This window comes from Drosophila miranda, chromosome XR (assembly GCF_003369915.1).
Source record: "Drosophila miranda strain MSH22 chromosome XR, D.miranda_PacBio2.1, whole genome shotgun sequence".
In the NCBI taxonomy this organism is placed as follows: domain Eukaryota; kingdom Metazoa; phylum Arthropoda; class Insecta; order Diptera; family Drosophilidae; genus Drosophila; species Drosophila miranda.
The window spans coordinates 6426914-6451434 of record NC_046674.1 but is presented as its reverse complement, the minus strand read 5'-3'; the positions used below and the strand labels follow the sequence as shown (position 1 = coordinate 6451434).

General features: G+C 45.3%; 4 protein-coding genes across 6 annotated transcripts; 2 read left to right on the top strand and 2 right to left on the bottom strand.

Moving 5' to 3' along the window:
* Positions 1-226: 226 nt before the first annotated feature.
* On the bottom strand, positions 227-22879 carry LOC108151163. 3 transcript variants are annotated; one of them, XM_017279593.2, is made up of 3 exons: positions 22798-22879; positions 3994-4152; positions 227-1588 (listed from the first exon to the last, which is right to left on the bottom strand). In XM_017279593.2, exons 1-3 carry the CDS (start codon positions 22798-22800, stop codon positions 347-349), a joined length of 1404 nt encoding a protein of 467 aa, XP_017135082.1. In that variant the 5' UTR covers positions 22801-22879; the 3' UTR covers positions 227-346. The 3 variants fall into 3 exon arrangements, with proteins under 3 accessions (XP_017135082.1, XP_033243218.1, XP_033243219.1); XM_033387327.1 differs by lacking the exon at positions 22798-22879 and adding an exon at positions 12238-12330; XM_033387328.1 differs by lacking the exon at positions 22798-22879 and adding an exon at positions 12181-12247.
* Positions 6539-7253, bottom strand: LOC108165231 (adult-specific cuticular protein ACP-20). The gene has a single exon (XM_017301270.2). The coding sequence runs from the start codon at positions 7190-7192 to the stop codon at positions 6596-6598; it is 597 nt and encodes a 198-aa protein (XP_017156759.1). The 5' UTR covers positions 7193-7253; the 3' UTR covers positions 6539-6595.
* Positions 8303-9089, top strand: LOC108151169 (cuticle protein 19.8). The gene has a single exon (XM_017279598.2). The coding sequence runs from the start codon at positions 8445-8447 to the stop codon at positions 9087-9089; it is 645 nt and encodes a 214-aa protein (XP_017135087.1). The 5' UTR covers positions 8303-8444.
* On the top strand, positions 22760-24498 carry LOC108151164 (venom acid phosphatase Acph-1). Its single transcript, XM_017279594.1, has 5 exons — positions 22760-23065; positions 23203-23286; positions 23339-23497; positions 23558-24085; positions 24143-24498. The coding sequence occupies exons 1-5, from the start codon at positions 22760-22762 to the stop codon at positions 24341-24343; spliced, it is 1278 nt and encodes a 425-aa protein (XP_017135083.1). The 3' UTR covers positions 24344-24498.
* Positions 24499-24521: the final 23 nt, after the last annotated feature.

Genomic DNA, 24521 nt, shown 5'->3' with positions numbered 1-24521 from the left:
TCAATTGGAGGTTGGGCCCACTGAGAGGGAGATCAGAAGTCAGAGATCGCTGGATTTGCTTGTTAGCAATTTCCTGTCAGCCCACGAATTTCTTGGGTACTTGTATTGTTCAATATAATTGTTTGGCCTGGCCTAGCTTGGGCCTGACTTCTGCGATTTATGATGGAAAACCACCGACAAGTGCAGCTGCGGGAAGTCATGGATTTGATTTCCATTTCGGGGAGCGTTCGTTAAAGACAACTTCATTTATTTAAAACACAAAAACTAAACGTTAAAATAAATTAGGTCGAATAAAAAAAATAAATAGAGAAGGAAACACTACTACAGATCGCTGAGATATCCCGACCTACACCCCACGCAGATCTCGGTGGCTGCTGCTGCTGGCCGTCTTGAAGCTGTGGCCGCCCGCGTACATGGGCACCATATGCTTCTTGTCCTTCCGCACCATGCTCTGAACCAGGCTGGCCGATGCGACTCCCTGCTCATCGTCGTCCTCCTCCACGAACTCCTCGAACTCATCTTCTAGCAATTCGGGAAAGATCACGGGACCCGCCTTCTCCGGCCGCTGGGGACGGTGCGTGGGACTTAGACCTGCTTGTGGATGGAATGGCCTCAGCTTCTTTGGCTTACGCTGGAAGTAGCTGGAGTATTCGGGCCGCACGTACGTCTTGGACACGCCCTTGTACTTGTAGTGCTTCAGGCCGGGCGTGGTGTGCACCACCTTCTTCTGGTGGATGTGGTTGGAGATGGGCTCCGGGATGCTCGGGCGCGGCTTCGAGGGTGAGAAGCTAGTGTGCAGTGACTGCTGGGCCACCGATGCCTTGTGAATATAGTTGTGGGGAACCTCCTTGGGCTTGTAGTAATCGTAGTACGGGTGCTGGTGCTGGTGATGGGGCTGGGGCTGGGCCTGTGACTGGGGAGGACTGGTGGTGTAGTGTGGACGGTACTCCTTAGGCTCATTGACTATCACCGCCTTCCAGTCGCCCTCCTGTACCGCATAGCTGGGCTGCTGCAACTTCTTCGCGTAGTCACTCTCTAGCTTTTGGGCGTAATCATGCTCTAGCTTGTGGGCGTAATCATGCTCCAGCTTGTGGGCAGCGGCGATTTCCTTATAGTAGTTGTCGCGGGCCTGCTGCAATCTATCCCGGATGCCTGGCTCCAGCTCCATGGGCACCTGCTTGATGCGGGCATGGGGCTTGATCTCCACAAGGCTAGGGATCTTCGGGTGAGAGTGGGTGAGATCTTCAATGGGCCGCTTCTGTTGCTTGATGTCCGAGCTAAGAACGATGTGCTCCTGGTCCTTGCTGTAGTGATTGATCTTCGACTGGCTGGTGTCATCGTTCACCTGGTTGCTGCCCTCCGGCGTCTCCTCGGTAATGGGATGTGAATTGGCACCCACCGTCTTGACAATTGCATTGAAGCCCTTTTTGGCATCGGCCGTGTAGTGAACGGTGCGTATGGAGCCATCTGGTTCGAGGATGCTGTAGTGTCCCTTCACACCGTCACGATCCCGGGACTCCCACTGCGACTTTACATCGCCCGTGTGCAAATCCTTGACCCCATAGCTGAACGCATACCCCGGATGTTCCTGAAAGAGAGGGAAATAAAAGAAATTTCTGATTAGCAATCGTTTCCAAAACGCACTGAAGAAACGCCCTTAAGAAACGCTTGCGTCTCAAGAAATGCTCCCATGGCCCAAAACCGCACCTAAAAATTGTACACACACTTTTTTGCTAAGCCCCAATGGGGCTATGTCAAAGTTTTCTTGACAAAAAGAGTAAAAAATTCCAAATAAAAAATGAAACAAATGCAGCTTTTTTGTGTCAAGGCAAAAATCGGCGCTGTGCACAGTTTGAGAGCCACTGAAAAGAAGCATTGGGTTGGGTTGAGGCTTTTGGGAGCTTGGGGATTGGGTGTTCTTTTGATCTAAAGCCGCCATTGAAGGCAAGGCGTATTAATTAAGTATTTAGTTGGGCCTTAACCCTAGTAAGGCTTTGCAACGAATCTAGAAATATTTGATTTATTCGAAATCAAAATCAGATAAAGACTAAGTACCCGTCTTTCAGTGGGATGTTTCCGCTGATATTTATAGAAAAAGTCAAAATTTGAATACAAATTGTAATCATATCAGTGCGCTAATTACTGTGTCTAAGCGCAAGTGGCTTTCAAAGAATCTTAAATGACATTTTAGATTGTTATTTATGGGCAGCTCACCACGCATTAACCCCATAAAGCTAGCAACTAAATAACCAAAAAATTTACATAAATTCAATTAATATAAAAATGTAGAGCATTCGTTGTCATTTCGGACAAGTCGCTGTGTGTTTCTCTCTGAGTGTGTCTCTCTGTGTTTTCCCCTTCTTTTTTGGCACCTTTTGGTTTTTAAGGCAAATTGCAAAAGTTTTTCGCATGCTTTGGCGCTGGCTTCAATTAAGCGCAGACGTCCATAAATGGCCACGCACAAAACGCATACAAATGCAGCGCGCGGTTTCTACCGCTGGTGGTGCCTGCTGGTCGCTGGTGCTGCTGTTGCTGCTGCTGCTGCTGCTGTAGCTGCTGCTGCTGTTGCTGCTGCTGTTGCTGCTGCTGCTGCAGTTGTTCGCTGCCTATCAATTTTAACTCTCTGGCCGCTGTCGCTGTCCGGACAAAACAAATGATTACAAGCGAGTGTAACCTGAGCAGTCAGTCAGCTGTATATACGCATAGATACTATATATGTATAGATATATATATATAACGTTTTTAATAAGAGTTGCATAAGTCAGAGCAGCGGGGCCACCCAGGAGATCATTGAGAGTAGCCCGCACTGTAGTCCCACTCCCCAGTTGGTGGTCAATTGCCTGCTTTATGTGCGCGATTTTGTGGGTGCGTGTGAACTCTAACTCATAAATTTATGAAATATATGTATATATGGGTGAGCAATTTATGATTTGTCCGACTGGGCGTATGCGCAATATCGCTCCACAATTACATGCAAATTACGCATACGCAGCGTTGTCAACATTTTGACAACAAATCGCACGACAGATCGTGGGAGCAACAGGTAACAGGCAAATCAAAAATAAATTTCTGACAATCCCGACAGTTCCAAAGGCGTTTACCCCATCGACGGGACAGACAGACAGCATGGAAAACATTTTAGCATTTTTTGTTGAAAACGAAAACGCACCTTGTCACAGCCTGAACAGTTACAAAAGAAAAGAATTCAATCTTGCCACGGGGCCTCCTTTCGCTTCGGTGCTGGGACGGAGATCGAGATCGTAGGTGCAGCAGGCCTTATATGGCGCCCCCGGGCTGTCGAATCGACCGATCGTGTGTGCACGCAAAACGCATTTTCGGCTACCGCCCCACCTGTCCTCTGCCCCTCCCGAGAAAAGACAATACAGTCGGGGGCCAGGCCGGCCAACAAGTTGATTTATGTGGGCGGCATCGAGAGAGATATTGAACATTTCGTACGAGTGTAGTCGCATGGAACAACATTCACTTTCAATGGCGGAAAATGCGTTTTCCATGATCCAAAGATTATCAAAGGTATTTATGGATCGCTTTTGATGTATTAATCGCTGCCTGAGTTTGTTCGTCCGGTCCATTTTCCGATAGATTGATCAAATATTTAATTAACTGTGAGCTGTCATGATTTATTTGATTAAAAAGTCGTTAGGCGATCATTTTTGTTGATTGATAGAGCGGAATGAAGCAAATATTTAGGAAAGTACGATTTGAAAATACTTGTACGATTTATGGGAATGGCAATTGGGTAGTTTTTTTTTATGGTTTAGCTTCAGTTTGAAAACTTGAATTTGAGACTTCTGGTAATTCTCTCCGTATTTCTCGTAAATAGCTTCCCACAATCAAAGTAAAATTATTAATTTTTTGCACTCTTCTTCCGATTTTGACCCATAGTACCTCTGGACATGAATATCTTTTCAGTGTGCTCAATCGATACTCATACACAATATTTCTTTGGGGGCTGCTGTGCTGCGGTTTACTTACATATTGCGGGGCATACTCCATGGTTTCATCATCGTCGTCGGCTACCACAACAGGTGCCCCGCCCCGAATTGCGTCCACGGGAGCAGGACGTGTCCCCAGGCAGGCCAGGGCCAGCAGCAGGAGGAGGGCCCGCAGCAGGGGTGGCAAGTGGCTTGTTATCTGCAAAAAGGCATTTAAGCGAAATATGAATGCGTTTTTATCAGTCGAGCGCTTAATAAACGAAGCGATAAAACGAGTTAAGCAAACACACCAAACAGTTAATAAATTGCCTACAAAATTATTACGCGAGCTTGTCCCGGCACGGCACGGCACGGCCCGGCCCGGCCCAGCCCAAAAAAAAATCTAAGGGGGAAACGGGGAGCAGCCAAAAAAAGGAGGCACAAAAATTAATTGGACAACGAACGGAACGGATCGGAGCCCCCAGTCGAAGCAGCAGTCCCAGAGAAACCACATCCCAGAGCATGTCATACAGCGTTGTGACAGTTGTCAAATGGTAATGGCAAAATACACCTTGCTGTCCAAAATTAGGCAGACAGATAGACACCAAGGCACATTTGTACCGCGCATATGACAGCAAATGCCTGTCTGGGGCCCCGGTGAAAAACTTTTGGAGATTGATGGCTTTGCTTAAGACCAGTAGCCCCGCTCTGCTCTGATCTGCTCCGTTCCGTACCAGTACCGTATCGTTCCGAGCCTCTCCGGACCGTCCCTCTTAGACAGTTGGACAGTGGTCCAGTCTCGATTTCGAGATGGAAACGGGTCTGGCAGGATGGCGACCATTTGCACCGTACAATTCAATTTTCCCAATTCCAATTGCAATTGCCTTGCCTTGCACTTTTTTTCTCTTTTGCAAATTGCAAAATATTTTTTTGGACATTTTCGATTTGATTTGATTTGATTTTCGGTTGCGAGAGCAGTCATCGATCGGATCGCCCCAGTCTCGATTGGCATGTGTCTCGCTCTGCTCTGCTTTCAGGGGGAGTTGATTGGAGATTTTTCCACTGACTCGGTTTAATTAGCACACTGAGAGAGCCCCCCAGACAAGTGCTTATATGTTGGGAATGGCATGTCGAGTATTTCGATTAAAATGCGGATTTACAAATGATGTGGAATCCGTTTTGGCATAGCAAAACGACCGAAAACCATGAAAGTCTCATAGTCTCTTTTTGGTTAGAGCCAGGAACATGCCACATCCTCTAAATGAAGGTTGAGTCTTCATTTATCAATATATAAATTTAAAAATGTTTAAAACATTTCAAATTAATTCCCAAATTGTTCTTATATTTGTTATTTCACTTCTGTTCCGGGAAATGTTTCAATATACTGCTAATGGCTTCTTCTTTGCATTATTGTCTTTATTTTTATGCATTTGCATTCGTGGACATTTGCACGACTTTCACTCAAAAGTGAAAGTTTTCGTTTGCTTAACTTTCGCTTAACGAAAAAAAAAAGGTCAACAAATATTATTGTTTAACAGCAATTCAACCATTCCTTAAAATATTGTTTAACCCACACTTACATAAAGTTTCATTTTACTCAACAATTTCCTCAATTTGTATATTATTTTAGAAAACACTTGCACAAAACACTAGGTGTTTAAAAACGCTTGGAAAACGCGCTGCAGTCGCTCCACTGCTGTGGCTGCTGCTGTTGCTCGTCGTGGTCTCAATGTCAAGGACAAAACCGTAATTAAAGCGTTTGCGCGGCATTGCAAAAGTATTTATAGATGGAGACGAAGTCAGGACCGGCACAAAATCTTCGGTTTCGTTTTCCCGGCGACACGATTTTCCGGCTTCACCGGTTCCACTTCCAACCTGCCACAGACAGACTGCGATGAGCCGCAGCGGCAACCGAAGCCGCATCCACAGCAGCTGCAGATGCTGCTGGTGGTGTGGGTCGGCTTTGTCGCTTCCTAAGCCCAGTCTAATTGACAATTATATGAAGCTCTTTGAGGCTCTCTGCACGGAAACCCGTTTCGCTATCACCGCTAGCTCCCTGACTGGACGGCCGCCCGGCTTCCATTTCATTTCATTCCGTGCCACACCACACCAATTTTGGCCATCTCAACTTTTGGTTTCAGCCGCAAGTAAAAGTCGCCGTTGCTGTGGCTGTGGCCGTTGCCGTTGCCGTTACCACGTTGTCGTCGTCAACGCTTCGCTGCAGCTGTCTAATGGCATTATAAAATTTATATCTGCCAGCATTACGTTTCGACTTTACATAAATTAATGGCGATTTGCTCTGCGAATGTGTCTCTGCTCTGCCTGTTAATCCTAGTTATCCGTATTAAAATCAAGTCGGAGCGACTATAACATAGCATTTGATCAATGGTGGGGGCTTTGCCAAAGCATGGGGAAATTTTCCCAGGGGGACTAAAACATGGCCGGATTATTGGCTTATCATGGAGAGATTTCCTTAAGATTTTGGTATTTAAAGTCATTTTCTGATAGTTTGGAATGCCATTTTTCTGGTCCAACTGTATGTTTCGATTATTAAAAGATTTGCTTACATATGTATATATGTATAAAAATACTGTGTTTAAAAAAAGACTTGTTCTTGGTCAGATAAATATGTTTCGTATCTCGTTCTCGTATAGGGACGGCAATCAGTGCAGTTGCTTCACGCTCACATAGCTGCTGGCATGGCCGTGTCCGCCGTGTCCATAGCCGCCGTAATGCGCCACATCATGGCCGTAGCCGTAGTCCGCTCCATAGATGTCGCCGTGTCCGTAGCCCTTCTGGTACACCTGAGGATGATGTGCGTGGCCCAGCTTCTTGACAACTGCGTTGAAGCCATTGTGATCGTCGGCTGTGTACTCCACCACGCGGGTGGTGCCATCAGCCTCCTTCAAGGAGTAGCTGCCCTTGACCTTGTCGCCATCGCGCGTCTCCCACTGGCTCTTCTGGTCGCCGGTGTGGGCATCCTTGACCCCATAGTCGAACTGATATTTCGGATAGTGATGCGGCTCGTGTTTTTCGTATCCGGAATACGCATGGCTGGGATATCCATGCCCGTAGACACCTCCATACGCACTGGTCAGGTCGTGATCGTAGCCATAGCCGTAGCCGTATCCAGAACCCTTGTGCACCGGCCCCTCGTGCTTGGTTAGCACACTGTAGCTGGTCGCGTGTCCTCCATGGGGAGCTGCTAGACTTCCAGCCACAAACAGGCCCAGCAACAGACCACAGCAGAAATAATTCATTTTGATCGTTGCTTGTCGATGGAACCTTTGATGAGGTCTGCTGGTTCTTGGTGGGCCCTCTGCTGGTTTTTATAGCCCCATGCTCTGGTCAGAAACCATCGGGTGGTCATACTCTTGGCTAAGCCATTCACCATTCGTGTTGGCAAATTTATTAATTACTTTGCTAATTCATAATTACTATTATTGTTTTTGGCTATTGAGCACTATAGAAAATCTAATATATTGCATATTAGAGTAGAGCCGTTTCAAATAAATTGAAGTTGAAAAGAACTGTCAGAAGCAAATATGTTCGTTACTGTTGAATTCATTTTCCGTAGTAATACATAGACCAATTCTAGCTATAGGATGAATCAATTTAAAGACAATTATGATTTGATTTTGATATTAAAATACGTTCTATATTTGGTTCTCACAAATCCTTTCTATCAGACAGTAGTTTAAAATGATTCGAGTGTTGATATCGATCAGGAATTGACAGGGGTACATGGAATTCTAGAAGTTCTAAGAAAACGATCCCATTCCAAAATGTGGTAACTATGACCCTCGCATAGTCATTGTTAATTATAAATATTTAGAAAACATTAACCACCATTTACTACGTTAACGCCAATTCGGAAGCATTGGACCCCCCAGACCGATCCACCGACTGCTCTACTCGATTGTCGGCCAGTCCGCCCTTCTCTGCCACACTCCCTCCCCCCGGTCGGTTGGCTGTCTCAAGGTCATGCGGAGTGAAGTTGATGGGGCAGCAGCAGTCGCAGCCGCAGCCGCAGCAGCAACCAAAGAAACGCAACGAGGCGAGGCGGTGAGGTGAGGCCTGGCTTAATACTAATTTGAAAGCGGGCCACACTTGTTGATTGATTTCTAAGCAGCAACAAAAACAAAAACAAAAACAACAACAGCAACAAGCATTGCGTTTTTTTATAGTTGGGCGATGTTCACGCCCCGTTTATGGTTGTTGTTGCTGAATGAGCCACATTTAATTTGCCAATCGCCCAGATTATGAATACGAATGAGGAAAAATGAAAATTTGCACAAATATTCGAGGCATTTTTCGAACTAATTTTTTCGGGGCTCTTACTTTTTTCTAGCCTATTTAGCCTCGAGAGTAAAATGTAATTAATCGACGGATAGAATGGGCCAAACTAAGTATAAAAGCATTGGGCAGTGTATGTTGGGCATCACAGTTCCAATTGCGATCTGGGCCTAGCAAGTCAGTGAATCAGTCAAAAGAAATCAGGACATCGAAAATATGGCTCAAAAGCTAACAATCCTCTGCTGTGCCCTGCTGGGAGTAACCGCTGCCAGCTATATTCCCCATGGCGGCTATGAGCACGGCCATGCAGTTGGATACAGTATTCAGACGCACCATGAGGCGCCCAAGAAGAAGTGGGACGATCATCAGGAGCACCATCAATGGGCGCCGGCTCCACAGCACAGCCACCACTGGGAGGCAGCTCCTCAGCACAGCCAGCACCAATGGGCAGTTCCGCAGGCGCAGCATCAGTGGGCCGCAGCAGAACCACAGGAGCACCAGAAATGGACATCACACCACGCGGAGGAGCCGAAGCACCATCCAAAGTACCAATTCGATTATGGAGTCAAGGACACCAAGACCGGAGATATCAAGCAGCAGTGGGAGACCCGCGATGGTGATAAGGTCAAGGGAGGTTACACCATGAAGGAAGCCGATGGCCGCACCCGCGTCGTCGAGTACACGGCCGATGCCCACAACGGATTCCAGGCCACAGTCAAACACCTTGGCCATGCCGACCATTTCGAGCACAAGCAGCAGGATCATGGCTATGCCCACGGACATGGTCATGCTACCAGCTATGTTGATGTCAAGCAGGACACCAGCAGCAAGTGGCAGGACAAGAGCAGCCAGTGGTGGTAACTGGTAGCAGAACTGACTGAGCAAAGCGAAAGAACTGATGATTCCGACTAACAAATTATTGTAAATATTGACAAAATTATGAACTTTAGTTAAATAAATTGAAGCAAAGTGCAGAAAGTGCGATAAAATATGAGAAAGTTTTTATATCTTTACCCATCGACTGTGTGTTTTGGAATTTTTAGCAGTCATACGCTACAAACAGAATATCTTCTTTTTTTCTAAATAAAAGACACAGTAGCGTTTTGCAGCATTTGGTAAATTTTCAAAAAGTTTCTTGCGCTTGCATTTGGAAATGTAATGTAATTTAAATGTAACTGTATAAATTATCTACATTTTAGCTGGCGCGGTGCAGCGCTCACTATTGGAACTACATATTTTACATGCAATTTTCTACACGTGAACTGCTTGCTTGCACTCTGTCGCTTTTGTTTTAAAGCAGTTGAAAGCAGTTCAAATTTGAAAACTTCCGCCAAGCATAGAATTTTAATTATTGTTATTTAAAAGCAGGGGATTCAGCGTCCGATTGGCACTGCTGCAGGATGGGCTGGGCCAAATGGTGGCGATCCACCTCCTGACGGATGCGCTTGTAGGGAAGATCTATGGAGGCATACACGGAACCCTCCCACTTGGCAGTGAACTCGTTGAGCACATAGGGCCGTCGGCGATGGATGGTTCACTTTTCCTTCAGGATGGAGCTCACTTAGCAAGGAGTCGTAGATCTTTCATTGCTTGAACTGGTGCTCCAATTGGTTATCGATCTATGTGCTGCGTCTAGAAACTGCAGCATCTTGCAGCAACTGCCAGTGCTACTTCACGCATTATTTTAAGTTCTTTAAATTACCCAAAAGTAAACTACTACCAGAAGGTCTCTCCTCTATCATTGTGAATCCCAGTTGACAGTATTTCCCACAAGCATTGATGCAATGCTGCATGAAAACCAAAGAATCTGACACTCGTCATATAAATTCATCAATTAAACATTAATTTATGCTGTGAAGCAAAGTTTTGCGGTCACATAAATCTGCGAGTCTTGTTTGTTGTCCCAGACCCACCCCCAAAACCGCAACGATTGCTGATTCTGACCTCAGGCCGAGAACCCCAAAATGATTGAAGCCGCCTCGAAGGGAAAATTCCATTTCCAATGCTCGGAGGATAAGACTGCCACCAAAACGTAAATGATGTTGAAACATTTATTGGTTACAGAGAGAACATTTCCAAGCCGCGCGATAAGCGACAAACTGTTGACAGTTGGGATTCGGTTCTGCAAGGGATATGCTCGTTCGAATTTATTTGCCCAGCTAGCAATTGGGTGTACGAGTGTGTGGAAAATATAGAGGAGGGAAAATCCTTTGCCTTTGGCTCATAATTTGCAGCTTCTCCACACACTTTCGGCCAGGCCAGGTCATTTTGGCCCGTCTCTACTTCGTGCCGCTCCTTCTTTTTATGGTTTTCATTAAAAATGCAAATGAGCAGTGGAGATTGCAATCGTGGCGGTTGCCAGGCGACCAGGTGAGGTCAGAAAAAGAGCAGACACAGTGAAATTTATGCCAGGGGTTCAGATTCTGAAATTTATTGTAGCCACTCAGGTGCGAGCATATCGAATATTATGTGAAGTTGGTGCTGCAAGTAACTTATATTTTATGGGCCACAGCTTTAACTGTATTTAACGAAAGTTAGAGTCCGCCACTGGATCTATTATTTTTGCAAGTGTATCTCAATTGAATAGTTTATGGAATATACAGTATTCCACCTCTTCAACATTTGTGTTGCCACCAATTGTTGCGGGGCCAAAGCCGTTCGCCAGACACAGAGACCAGACCCAAAAAAAGAGAGCAACAGCTACAGAGAAGCAGATAAATGGAGACAGTACAAAAGCAACAGAGAAAGAGAAACAGAGAACTGCAGAGGAGAAAAGCAGCTCGAAAGCTGAATTAAATCGTCGAAAGTTCAAAATGAATGAAAGCAGCGAGCGACGAATAAATGAATGAAACGAAATGAATCCCAAAGGGGTGAACTGAATGCAGCGGGGATTGGGGCGGCTGCTGTAGTTGAAAAGAGCAGCTCGTAGAAAACTGTGGTCCCCTTTCCTATCAACTTGTTCTCCTGATGCTGATGCTGGTGCTGGTCCTTCTGTCTTGTTGTTATGACAGGCGGAGTTTAAGGAGGAGCCGTGCAAAGTTTCGCTTGATTTCGGTGCCGCTCAAAGTATAATAATGTAACCCAACGACCCCTGCTATCCTCCAGCCTCTGCTGCTCAGAGTGTGGATGTGGGGCTTGGGGTGTGGGGTGTGGGGTGTGGGGCGTGGTCAGGGCCGGGGTAAAGTGCACGGCGGCTTGTGCTGCTTCAAGTGCACACTTTCTCATGGCTTAGCACTTTGCTGCATGCCTCGTTGGCTTTTGTAGGGTGACGGCGGAGGCTGAGCCGAGCCTAGCCGAGCCTTGGGATAGGACAGTGAGAGTGCGAGGGGGAGGGGGAGGGTGAGTGGGAGTGGGAGTGCAAGGGCGAGGAACAGGATGAGGCTTATGCAACAAATAATTTAATTTTATGCTGGATACAAACCGACAACCGGCAAACGGCAAACGAATGAACGAACGAACGAACGACAACGGAAATGCCACTTTACGGCCTGTTTGACGGAAAAGTGGACGTTAAGTTGTGAATATGATGATGGAGATGGAGACGGGGCCAGTTGATGATGATGGGCATGGCCGATGATGGCTGGGCGAGCAACTGGCAAGGCAACTGAAATATTGCGCATACGCCCCCGTGGGACTACAGGACAGCGAGGGCGAAGGCGAGGGCACACAAATGGCATTGAGGTCAAGCTATAAACTGGCCTAAATGTCATATCAACTGGAGATGTGCTCTATGGCACTTGAGCGGCATCAAAACGAAGGATTAGGATATAAAAATGTTGCCTTTCATGCCTCTTGGGGTTGATTATCATATGAATAACGTAATTGGATGAATATATGAGTATTTCAGTACCCCTGAGGAGCTGCGCTGTATAAAGTGTCGGAATATACATGTACATACAACCACAACATGTTTGATCGTAAATTAAAAACTACACAGCATATTTCCACTCACTTTCTCTTTCAACAGATGCACGAAAGAATAAAGCTCATATATACGCTAATTTCTGACCTTCTTATTGTGAAGCCATCCCTCTCCCCAACAGACTATCCACGATTTCATGCCCTTTTGGACAGCAGACAAATGCCTACGTCAGACGGAAGCAATCAAATAGTTGAAGCGCAAAATATAAAACATAAAATATGATTAACATATCAAAGCCAACAACAAAATTCTGCCAACGCAGACACAAAAAAAGCCCATACTTGATTGGGGGCGTCTAAAAAAAAAAAGGAAAACGGAGGGAAAACAAAGGATAACGAAGCATGGAATTTGGGTTTGGCAAACCAAAAGTGACCGCCTCATAAATTGCAACAACCCACAACAATATTAATGGGAAATTCAGGGAACGAAACGGATCAACAAATGAGCAAATATCAAAACCTATAAAACCATTTAGTCAGATGAGCGTGAAATTTCTCTGCTTTTTATATACGTATTTATGTAGAGGGTATTCACAATTTAACAGGGGTTTTGTACCGCAAAGAATCTGAAATTCACAAGGAAACAAAGACATTTACATATGTAGGTATATATTTCGATTCGTGACCGCTAAGAAGAGATCACTATACCATATGGCTGCCAGTGCTAAAATTAGGCATTCAAAAGTTATTTTAGGAATCAGGATAGATCTACAAGGCTATTTAAATCGTTGTTCCTGGAACTGAACCTTTTTTTGTTGCTATTTTGGTGTGATCCACTTTAAAGATTGCGAAACAAGGGAATCATGAAAGATGAGGAGTGGAGTGGTCAGTGCAGAATGAAGAATGGCCACAAATTTTGCAACAACTGTGCGGCATTTTATGAGTATGCCACACCCACATATAAACAGAGAGAGTGAGAGCGAGAGAGCGAGAAACCAGTGGCAGGCAGCCATGACACTTTTGGGGCAGCGTTAAATAACATTTAAACAGAGGCCCAGGCCACGTACCAGGGGCGGTACGTGTGTGCACGGGGTCTGGTCTGGACTAGAAGGATGCGATGCGGGCAGGCCAACATGACGCAAGGAGGCCTTGCCAAAGCACAACCAAAACCAGAAACATTGGCTTCAGTTTTTGGCGGTTGTTCCCCTCCTTCTCTGCGACTCTCTGCTGCTCTCCAGTTGCCTTGTCCAGTTGCTGTCCAGCCATGTCCCTGTCCCGGGCTGCTTATGATGGCAGGAATTAAATTTCATTTAATGTGCCGAAACTTTCCGTACACAGAGGCCCCCACACATGTGGCAGTGGCAGTGGCGTCTGTGGCAGAATTTTATGATAACAAAAGCAGGTCAAAGTGGACGCCAAGTGGCAGCCACAGCCACAGCCTCTGCTTCTGCCTGTTGGTCAGCCCTGACTTCTTGCCGCCTGCCCAACTCAACCAAACAAAAAATATGATTATTTTGCGTAATTAACCTAAAATTATATATGTATTTATGTACTGTGTCAGTCGGAGATTTAGCCCGAAGGTCATCCTTGATGGCCATTAAAAATGCTTTAATTATGGCCCAAACAGATGTTGGCCAAAGACAAAAGAAAACTTTTGCTAATGGGAAAACGTTCAGTGGAATGCGGACCTCGGAATTCGAGAGATGCGAGGACCGTTCTGGTTTTCATAGGAATTTCGTTGAGCTTTTGGGATATTGAAACCAGGGAAATCAAACTGAATTGAGTTTCTTTGTAGATTCAACTAATGGTATAATTCGTGAAATAGGGACTAACACAGGGAATAATGGAATCTTGTTAATGATCTTCCTTCTGTTTTCGTTCTCCTTTTCAGTAAAAGAAAACTCCCATAGTATAGGCTAAAGGAATCATATTAATATGATACGATAACAATCCAATATTGAGGGGGGTAATTGGGGCGTTTCACCCTCAAATACTTACTCATAAACCTCTTAGCAGCCCACTCCAACCTTCCAGTCGTGGTATTAGGTCCCCATTAAGTGCTTCAGCTTGGTCAGCCCCATGGCCTGCTCCATTTCAGTTGAATTTTTTGCATAAATCCCCGGCAGAAAACAGAGGGAATCTTGGGCCAGGAAACTGCAGCGGCAGGCTCAAAGAATAATGCCCGTCGCTCTGGTACTTCATCCTCTTCCTTGGGCCAAAACCCGTCTACCACAAAATGGTCCACTTAACGCTTGACTAGGCACAAGGTCGGCCAGCAGAATCAACAAAAGCTGCGCTGGAACTGGGCGGACTTTCGATAATTGGAGGGGAAAACCACAGGGCGAGCTCTCCAGGGATCCAGGGATCCAAGGATAAGGGCCAAGAAATTGGCAAGGAACAGCAATCCGCTCTGCTTGGTGCCGCTCAGGTTCGAGGTGGGTTTTTGGGGTCTGGCCACTGCCACTGCCACTTTATCAGCGGGGCAATTGAAGCGTGGGCCAGTGGGTGTGGGCGTGTGGGTGCTGGGTAGAGGGTTATGCCTGGGGCACTAAATTACGTTTAGTGGGTTAATAAAATCCCAAGCACTTTTATGCAAATTGAATTAAATGGAAGCCCAGGCCGGTAGCAGAATCTCTACCAGCAGCATCCGACAGCGGCCGGGAACAGAAAAACATTTAATGCATTATTTATAAAGGATTATCAGGCAGTAGAAGGAGCCCTGAGCGTCATGCATGGCAGCAGAACAGGAAGTCAACCTCTGCCTAACGAGGACAACTAATTGCCACCGACAGGAGATCTGCCCCCTGCATCTCTGTTTGTCTTCAGAATTATACATCTCCATTGTTGCTGCCTTTAATTATATGCATTATGAGACGCTCATTAACAAAGCAAACGAAGAAAAGTCGAAGGGTTCGGCTCCGTCGGAGTACTGAATGCCAAAAATGAAACGAAAGCCCCAGCCCAGCATTCTCCGGAAGCAGGGCATATAATTCTATAAAACACCTGTGCATATGTGGGAGTGTATCGTATCTATGTAAGTGCGAGTGGGTGAGTGGGAGAGTAGGAGAGTGGGCGAGAGGGCGAGAGAGGATGCGGGTAAATATAATTTAAATTTATAAAGCCACAAGAAATTTGAAGTACAAAGCGGAATGCCTGCTACATACACTTTATCCAGAAGATTCGATAATGCCTTATGGAGAATGGAATGAAATTACTCAGAAATGACTTTCTTGTTTCTTTAAGTGGGAAGGATCGAATGAACGAGGAGTACGAGGCCGACGTACTGAAAATGGTATAGAACCTTTAGAGTGGATGACCCATTGGAACTTGAATTTCTCAGGAATTCAATAATTCTGCTTATTGGTTATATCTACCTCCTTTATCCTACATTACATATATGCAGAGGTTTGTTTGTTTTTGTGCCGTGCACGGGAGACAGCTGAACGGCCGACTGGCCCAACATAATCGGTATACCCTGAGGTGCAGCCCCACAATTAGGCTTCCTGTCGCAATACGCATACATACACACAGTGGGTGCTCGTGTGTGGCCCTGTTTGTGTTTTTGAAGTGAAAGGAAAGTCCTTTTATGCGAACAATTTTTCTTTTTTGTTTCGCATGAAATGAATATATACGAGCCCATATATGCATGACATTTTACATAATTAACTGACAATGGGTTTATGTACACAAACAAACAGACAAATAAACAAACAAACAGACATACATACATACATATATGCATTTCCATACATAAGGACATAACCTTTCCCCTGGTTTCTGCTCCTGCTTCTGGCTTCTGGCTCCGGGACCCTGTTCCCAGCCTCAATTCTCAAAGGACTTAAGTTAATTATCACATTTTTTACACACAATTTTACTTTACATTGATGCCATGCACAACAAGAACGGCGTGTGGGGTTGTGGTGGCTGTGGGACAGCCTGTGGCCGGGGCAGGGGCAGGGCCAGGGCCAGGGTCAGGGAACAGGGGCAGGAGCGGGTGTAGGCCAAGCATTAAAGCGTAATTATGTGTATAATTTGTTGTAATTTGCTGTGAAAAGCTTCACGGTAACGCATGAGATGAACGCATTTAACGAGACCCATGCCCCCTTACGCCACCACCTCCATTGACCCCAACCCCTAGGCTATCAATCCAAACGAAAAAGTTAAATAAACTCATTAATATACGATAATCAGGCCAGACATTAAATGCTAGCTGCTTGCGGATGTAGCTTGCGGTGTGAGGCTATCACAAGTCCCCCCCCCGCCCCTAAAGAAGAGTCGGATATGCATGTCAGGGGGGAAACCAATATAAAAGGTTTATTTTGTATTTAAATCGAAATATATGGTACTCAGTGGATGTTATTATTTAACCTTGATATTGCCTGGGAAAATTTTCCTCCTCCGCGGGAGCCTCACCCTCATCCTCGTCCGACTCACTCCGAAGATTTCCATCCTTGTTGCCGAAAATAGTTCGCTCAGCGATTTCCAACTGCGTCTGGAGAATGGCTGCTATCGTGTAGGTCCTTGAAATGCGATCCCTGTGTAGGGCCTGCTGCTTGCGCTCATGCTCTTCCGATTCAATCACAGAATTCCACCTGGGTGTAGCTACATAGTCGTATCCCCTCTTGAGTCGAGCTGAAGAATTAGCACGTTCCTGAAGATCCAGCTTGCGCTTGATGTTCTCGGACACGGTGCGGTTCCTGCGCTTGTAACTGGGCTGGAGCAAAAATATTTCCCGTACGACCTTGATAGCGTCCGCATACTCGACGCGAAGGAACTCCCAGAATGAGATCTCATCTTTGCGCTGACGATCGCGGACTGCCTTGGCTGCGGTGAAGTAGTTGCTGAGTATCGACACGAACACGTTTACTAGCAGGATGGAGATGGTAAAGGCCATTATAGCGTAGATCACAATGCCAATCAATTCGCCACCGCTGAAGAGATCTTCGGGATCGACATGGCTACTGAAGCCAAAAGTAAAGCACATGATGGTGGCCAACGCGTGCAGCAGGCTCCTAAAGTTCTTTCTGTTGTTGCCGTTGATGCAGACCATAACAATGCCGAATGCCATCATAAAGATGCAGATCACACAGGCCGTGCTGAAGAGAGCACTCCAGGCCAAGGACAGGGTCATCGTAAAGATTTGAAAGATGCTAGCAAACTGCATGACCTTCCACAAACGCAAGGTGACCAGGCAGATGAGGCAGCCCATCGCAATTGTGGTCCAATCGTTCAAGCGCGCCGGTACTCGAAAGTCAATAAAATCATGCGTGCTGGCCACCTCTAACAACGCCAGAAGCTTGGTTGTAATGCTCGACTTCACACCTTTCATGATTAAAACTGACATGCTGAGAAGTAGGATCAGGACATCCACTTTTACCCAAAAACTCTTAAATCGCTTAGGCTCGAACCACAAGGGCACAACCACTGCTACTCCGAGCTGCAGCAAGACAGCCACATAAGCAATAAAACAAATGAAGATAATCCATGGAACCGTTTCCGGCGACATCGTCATGGACACAGTATTGATATCCATGCTGCTTCGGATAATGCCGAAAGGCAAGTTCTCACACCGAATACTGCACACACTGAAAAGATCCGCGTCCACATTGTACAGCGTGAAGTCGAAGAAGATAGCTGCGGTCCTCCCGTCGAGCCAATTGTTTTGGAAGAGATATGTGAGCACCTTTATGCTGTCAATCTTCTTATCCCGTAGCGTGACTACGTAGCCTTTCAGCTCGGGATAGGCTGCAAAGAATCCGTACTGTTTGATATTAAGGAATATTTTCTCCCAGAAAGTGTGCTTATCCTCCATCGGCAGCCAAGGTAAATAGATAGACCAGGACTTGTCGGTGTAGGGCTCGTCAAAATAAGACGGGCTCCAGCCGTGGGAATATTCCTTCTCCGTAAATTCCGGATCATTTAAGCCGTATTCTTCTCCCGTGTCCCGTAGCAGCCGCATTCGTACCACGCCAAGCAGCTTAGTGCTATTGGAATTGACCCAGTTCGCATTTAGACTATGATGATCATCTGATAAGAAGGCATTGACCAGAGTGTGTTCGATGAAGGGATACAGCTGATGTATAAATAGCACGTGACTTAGGCCAATCGTGCTGGTGGTATTATACGTGATCAAGGTTTGGATAGATTTGTAGTTGTAGTACAGGTCGTCGCGGTCCAGTGCCACATTTAAAAACAAATGTATAAGGAAGACCTTTCCGTACACCCAGAGGTCGCGGACAATGGTCCTGTACTTAAGGTTCAGCTTCTCGTTGCGATGTCGATCCGTGATCATTAGTTGGCTTCGCAAGCTGCGTAGCCGCAGATTTAGATAGTCCATCCGGTTGTGCCTTCTTGCTTGTGCTTCGTCAGGTTTGGTCATTCGCATCCGCGGTGGCCAGCAGGCCGAGTCAATGGCTAATAACAGAAACCTTAATGGATCGAAAACCAGGAACTGAAAAATCGTCACCAAAATGAACGACACCAGGATCGCCTTGAATTTTCTGTCCTCGTGATAAAGGCCAGAGAACTCCCATACTGTCAAGATGCACGCAATGATTACGAAACTAGTGGCAATAAAGACTACTCGCTCGTTACTCCCCATTGAACTATTACCGGGCTTAGGCTTTGCTAATCGAAAAATATTTTTTGTTTCTGTTGACTGACGTTAAAAGTTGTTCTGAGTAATAGATTTTCAATAGCTCACTCGATTAAACGGAACACGGGCTTCTATTTCCAATGGTTCAATGATATAAAATTGTTAATTGCTCATTCCCAGAGCAATTGTGGACAGTGTATCCTAAAAACCAACGTTTATTCAAATATATTAATATGTATTCAACAAAATTGTATACTCCACCAAAAATACTCAAAAGGTCCAGCAATAATTTGTTCTTGCTTTCTCGACGGACCTCTGGCATGTGAACAGCAATCCGTTCTGCCCTCTGCATCACAGAGCTTTCATTGCCTTTACTTTTCACTTCCCCTTCGCCATTTCCGCCACTTTTCCTATTGCCCCAGCCAGTGGAAATCTTTTTCCTTTATGCCAATTGGCAGGTCACACCAATTGAACTTTAATCGCTGCTGACTTTTGTCATTGCTTTATCGTTTAGGCGACAACACAGAAGGGCCCCATCCCCATCCCCATCCCCATCCCCATCCCCATCCCCATTCCTATTCCCTTCCCGACTCCCAGATGACTTTCAGCCGCTCGAACGTTGCCAAAAAAACGCGGTTCAGACGTAATCCCTGAGCGCCACTGGAGTCCGGTCCGGAGCCGGGTCGGGTCGCGTTCGGTGCTGTTTGTCTCATTGAATAGACGCCGACCACGCCCCCTTTGGGTCCGCCAGTCCCCGAGCTGTTAGTGTGTGCGTGTTTAACTACGCGTGTTCGAATTTTTATGTTCGTCAGTTAGAAATTTTCGGCCATTTCAGCGAAAATTTATAAAAAAAAGGAAATCGAGGAACAGTGGCCGTTGGAGAGAGACTGGAAGAGATAGATGGATAGAAAGATGGAAAGAGAGGGAAAGAGTGAGACCCGAGAAAAATGTGTCGTACAAATCTTTGAAATTGCTCCACCGAGAACTATTTTCAATGCGTCGGAATCAATAAATTTTCGGAGCCATTCGCGGCAACGTTTTGTCTGACAATTTGCCGGAATCTCCTAGATTTCCCCCTGGTCTCCTGCTCCTCTAGCTGTCCCATCCTGGCCATTCCAGTGCCCTCCCGTACTCCATCTCCATCTCCATCGCCATCTTTATCCATAGTTTGTGCTGTCGGTAATCGTAATTGCGGGGCTGATAAATATTAATACCAGAGTGCCGATGGATTCTTGGGCCTGAAGATGCTTTTCGGGGCCAAAATGTTTGCCTGCCGCTTCTGCCGTTTGTCTAATGCACGTTTTATGGGGAACTTAGCACGTGTCTACCTCGAACCACCCACTCCACGTATCCACCCTCCATCCTCCACCTTTGATCCCCAAGAAATATATTATTTGAAAATATTTTCCGGCTTTTTTTCTTTCTGTTTTTAGTTGCTATTTTTATTTTGCTGCAGCAGCAATGCTGCAGTGACCATAAATTTCAGTGAAAGTCATTAGAAAATAGGCTTAAGAGTCATTCAACGATCTGAATACAAATTCCGTATGTGGAGCATGTGCGCCTCTGTTGGGTTGGCAATAGTTGAGAATCGCATCATATAATCCGTCTTTTTAGAATCAATAAGTGCTATCTTGCATAGGAATCCAAGTTTCTTAGAAGTGGTATATACTTGTAAGCAGTTCCAATTTCTAATGAATAAATAAGTTTACATTTTTGTAGAGTCTGGGACTTAAACACAACAAAACAACTACTAATTTCTGAGAATAGGTCAATGAGGTCAATAATAATTTTGTGCCATTCCAAAGCAGAAAAACGAAACCTCCATTTTTATGGGAACATATAAATCACAGAACTATATCTTTCCGGGTAGGAAGAGGAGTGGTAGGAATTGCATGATAATGTCTTTCTACAAGACTGTATACCAGTACCAGTATCAGTGCCAGTACGATAAGAAATATGAAAAAATGAATAATCAAAATACAAATTATATTTATTCTGGGAATTATCTTCCGGGAATTTTTCTTTAATAGTGTTACGCACTGATTAAATGACTCATTTAATGTGGATTACGGCAAAATAAGTTCTTAATCCTATGCAAAATAATAATATGTACTTTCACATAATACGACCAGGGCCATTTGTTTTCACTATTCGACTGTGAAAACCTTAATCGTTTTTAGCTGATGCAATTCAAATGTCAATTGCGTTGAGACATTACTTAGTTAGTTGTCTGTCATGTGTATGTATAAATTAGATTGAACTGAAATCAGAAACAGCTCAAAACTAGATGAAAGTTCACAGACAAACAGACACGAGTCACAAGCAATCGTGTCAAACAAAATTGTAGAGTATTCAGCGCCGAGTGGTTTCGCTGCTGCCAGTAATTGTACACTTCGGAAGCTGGCAAAGACACAGTTATCGGCTAACGGTCGGGGCTGTCATTAATTAGCCATAAAATTCAGTTTAGTCAATTAGCCACATTGCAAAGCCTCGATACGAGCGTACAATAATGGAGCTTTGACAACAGGCTTACCTTACCCCGTGTCGTCCACGTAATTAGCCCGAACACAAAAATCACCAAAATAAACCCATATATGACAGCGAGAAAACAGGGGAGGCAAGGGGAGAGATAAATAGAGACGTCTGTTGGGAGAAATAGAGATATTTGCAGAAATTCTTTATTTGTCATAAAAACCCAAACAACTTGTGCAAACAACGCGGCGAATAAGCAACATAAAATTATTATCTGCCAGAGGGTCAATAGAGCGAAACAAGGCAAATAATTAGTAGAGCCAAAAGCACACATCACATCTAACATTTGTTGGTTTTTTAGAGCACTTTGAGCCAGCGATAGGAGAGATCTGGTGGGAAAAGTGCTGATGGAGGGAGGTCGGTGTATAAAATATGGAAGCAAAATATATGGTATTTAATCCTAATATAAATGGAGTGCATTTCCAGCCAAAGGAAAACCGAACAGGCAAAAATAGAGATAGAAAAAACTACCCATTAGTACATCAATGTTTATAGCCCAAGAATTTACTAGTTATTCCAACATTTCGCACCCTTTGATTACTAACCTACGACAGTTAATACAGTATTACATCAGGCCCTATCCAACGGAAACCCCATAATTTTGTACCGTAGCTTTTGTTAAGTAATGTAATCTCGAAATAATCTACCAATCAATTTTATACTCGTAAGTTTTATTGAAAAGTTCGCATGATTATATGCAATTATCACAATAATTTTCCCATTTCCACCACACGCATCTAACGAGATGCTCAGAATATAATCTATGAAATATTTTACACTTCACAGCATTGTAAAATCTGCCCAAATTTGTACCCAGTTACGCGAACCATGAAAAAAGCCAACCAACCCCTGGCGTGGCCTGATCTGGTTACCCCATGATCATCAGGTGGGGGATAATGACTATGTCAGCTGTCAAAGAAATGACAAAAACCTGTCTCACAGAGGGCGGGTGCAAGGCTATATATAGACCCTAGTGGGGGGTTTGGCTGCTGGACGGATTGACTACCGATAAACCTCGTTCCGCAAAATATCTCGTAATTATCAGGTTGAATGAGAAATGCCCAATTAGTTGGGTTTTTTGTTTTTGTCGCTTTTGCTCGACTTTGTTTCTGTTTCTGTCAGTCGCTAGACCTGTGGCTTGGGGCTTGGGGCGAGTCGATCTCGCGTCGAGTTCGGTGGAAAGTGACGACGACTGTCAGCAGTTAGTCAGCGGCATCGGGGCAGCAACCACTGGACGCAGCTATGGCCGAATAGACGAGCGCGGATTTATCTGTCTTTTAAGTTCTCCGTCTCTAGCTGCCGGTGCGTTAATTCAACTCTGGTCGCGCTGTGAACTGTACGCGCCTTGCAGCTCTCCAATAAAAGTCTCGCCTCAGACAGAAATTAAGCAAAACAACATAAAACAATTAACCAAAATCCTGTATTTTTTTTGTTTGTTTGTGCCTGTGTGTGTGCGTAAGTGGAACCAGAAATCTCAAGCTCCTCTTCCGGCTTTGATTTCGATTCAACTTGAGATTTGTATAAAAAGGAATACTCCCTCAAAATGATATTCGGTCGCTGGACGCGTAAGCAAATACTCACCATGTTCGGTCTGGGTGGTGCTGTTGTGGGTGCAATAATTGTAATCGCTGTGCTCAACAGCGGCGTGTCTTCCAAGGAGATGCAGATGCCCTGGCAAGATGCAGCCACATCCCAGTGCTACAAGACCCATCCCAACACAAGCCACTCAACACTGGAACTAGTCCACATTGTCTTCAGACATGGCATTCGCACCCCAGTGGATACGTACCCCAACGATCCCTATTTGAGAGATGGCTTCAAGCCAACGGGCTGGGGACATGTCACCAATGTGAGTAGAATCAACCGACTGCCACATTGTATATTTTGCGATCCAATTAAGATATCTGTTATCTTAACTGTTTTTATCTTTTATCGTTTAAAGAATTGTGGTCTAAAGAATACCTTCTCTATCTCTCTTTCTTCCAGTCTGGCAAACGTGAGCTCTACGAGATAGGCCGTTGGCTGCATCGTCGCTATAGCGACTTTATGGGACCCTACTACAGACCCGATGTAAGATTTGTGTTTTGTTTGGTTAACAAAATGTAATAGTCTGAATTCTTAGCGTTTGCATGCACAAGCCACAGCCTCACCTCGCGCAATGATGTCCCTCCAGACGACACTGGCCAGCATGTTTGAGCCCCGGGGAACGGCAATGGAGTGGAACAAGAAACTTAACTGGCAACCCATTCCCATAGTATCGGAGCCTCTAGACCAAGATTCGGTACGATCATCTCCATATAAGTAAAGGCCTCCTGTAATTGAATGTATTACTTTTCTGCAGCTTTTGCTGGTTCGAACGCCGTGTCCGCGCTATTTTGAGGCCTGGGAAGAGGTATTCAAGCGGCCCGAGGTGATTGCCGAAACGAAGCCATACGAGCAAATGTTCCGGGAGCTGACCAATCTCACAGGGATGGCGGTGAGGAATGCCGAGGATGTGAACTCCCTTTACATCACACTCCTGGCAGAGCAAGAGTTTGGCTATGAGCTGCCTGCTTGGACCAAGGATTACTTTCCCGATCGCATGCAGTTCCTGGCGGAACAGAGCTACATCTATAATGCCTACACACCGGAGATGCAGAAGATCAAGGGTGGGCCCTTCCTCAAGAGGATGTATAAGGAGATGTCTGAAAAGAGAGATGGCAGTCTGAAGCCCAAGGATCGGGGGATGTACATTTATGCTGGACATGACTGGACTGTGGGCAATATACTATCTGCTTTAGGGGTGTGGAAGCGTCAAATGCCTAGGTTTGCTGTCATGGCTATCTTTGAGACCCACAGAGATAAGGAGACAGGCGAATACTATGTGGAGGTAAGATACAAGAAGAAGGTCTTTAGATGTGAATCATTTTCTTGTTTCCATTCACAGATCTTTCTCCGCAACGACGAACACGGCTGCCTAGAGCAGTTGAAGCTGCGTGACTGCGATCGTCAGTGCCCCCTGAGTCGCCTCATCGAACTAAGCAGCGAGGTGCTGCCCAACGAGCCAATGGAGCAGCGGTGTCGACCACACAGCCCCGATTTTGTGGAACCGCCGCCGCGTCTGATCGATCAGAATGCGGGACGCTAGCAATAATTGGGTACGGGCAATTTTTTGCACTGCTGCTGCTCAGTCGCCGTGAACTCAGTATTATAATAGCAGACGAATGAGAGTTGCGTTAAACAGAAAAATAATACAAATAAATTATATAAAAAACCCCCAAAAAATAAAGAGTCAAAAGTTCAGTGAGCTAATTTTTCTTTTTTTT

Bases quoted from the DNA above. Each gene is read 5' to 3' on its own strand.
- LOC108165231 (XM_017301270.2), bottom strand. From the start codon at position 7,192: ATGAATTATTTCTGCTGTGGTCTGTTGCTGGGCCTGTTTGTGGCTGGA.
- LOC108151169 (XM_017279598.2), top strand. From the start codon at position 8,445: ATGGCTCAAAAGCTAACAATCCTCTGCTGTGCCCTGCTGGGAGTAACC.
- LOC108151163 (XM_033387327.1), bottom strand. From the start codon at position 12,288: ATGAAATCGTGGATAGTCTGTTGGGGAGAGGGATGGCTTCACAATAAG. The intron at 4,153-12,237 runs GTCAGAAATTAG...GCCTTTTTGCAG, and splicing joins GATGGCTTCACAATAAGAAG to ATAACAAGCCACTTGCCACC. The intron at 1,589-3,993 runs GTAAGTAAACCG...CCTCTCTTTCAG, and splicing joins TGGAGTATGCCCCGCAATAT to GAACATCCGGGGTATGCGTT.
- LOC108151164 (XM_017279594.1), top strand. From the start codon at position 22,760: ATGATATTCGGTCGCTGGACGCGTAAGCAAATACTCACCATGTTCGGT. The intron at 23,287-23,338 runs GTAAGATTTGTG...CTGAATTCTTAG, and splicing joins GACCCTACTACAGACCCGAT to CGTTTGCATGCACAAGCCAC. The intron at 23,498-23,557 runs GTACGATCATCT...ACTTTTCTGCAG, and splicing joins AGCCTCTAGACCAAGATTCG to CTTTTGCTGGTTCGAACGCC.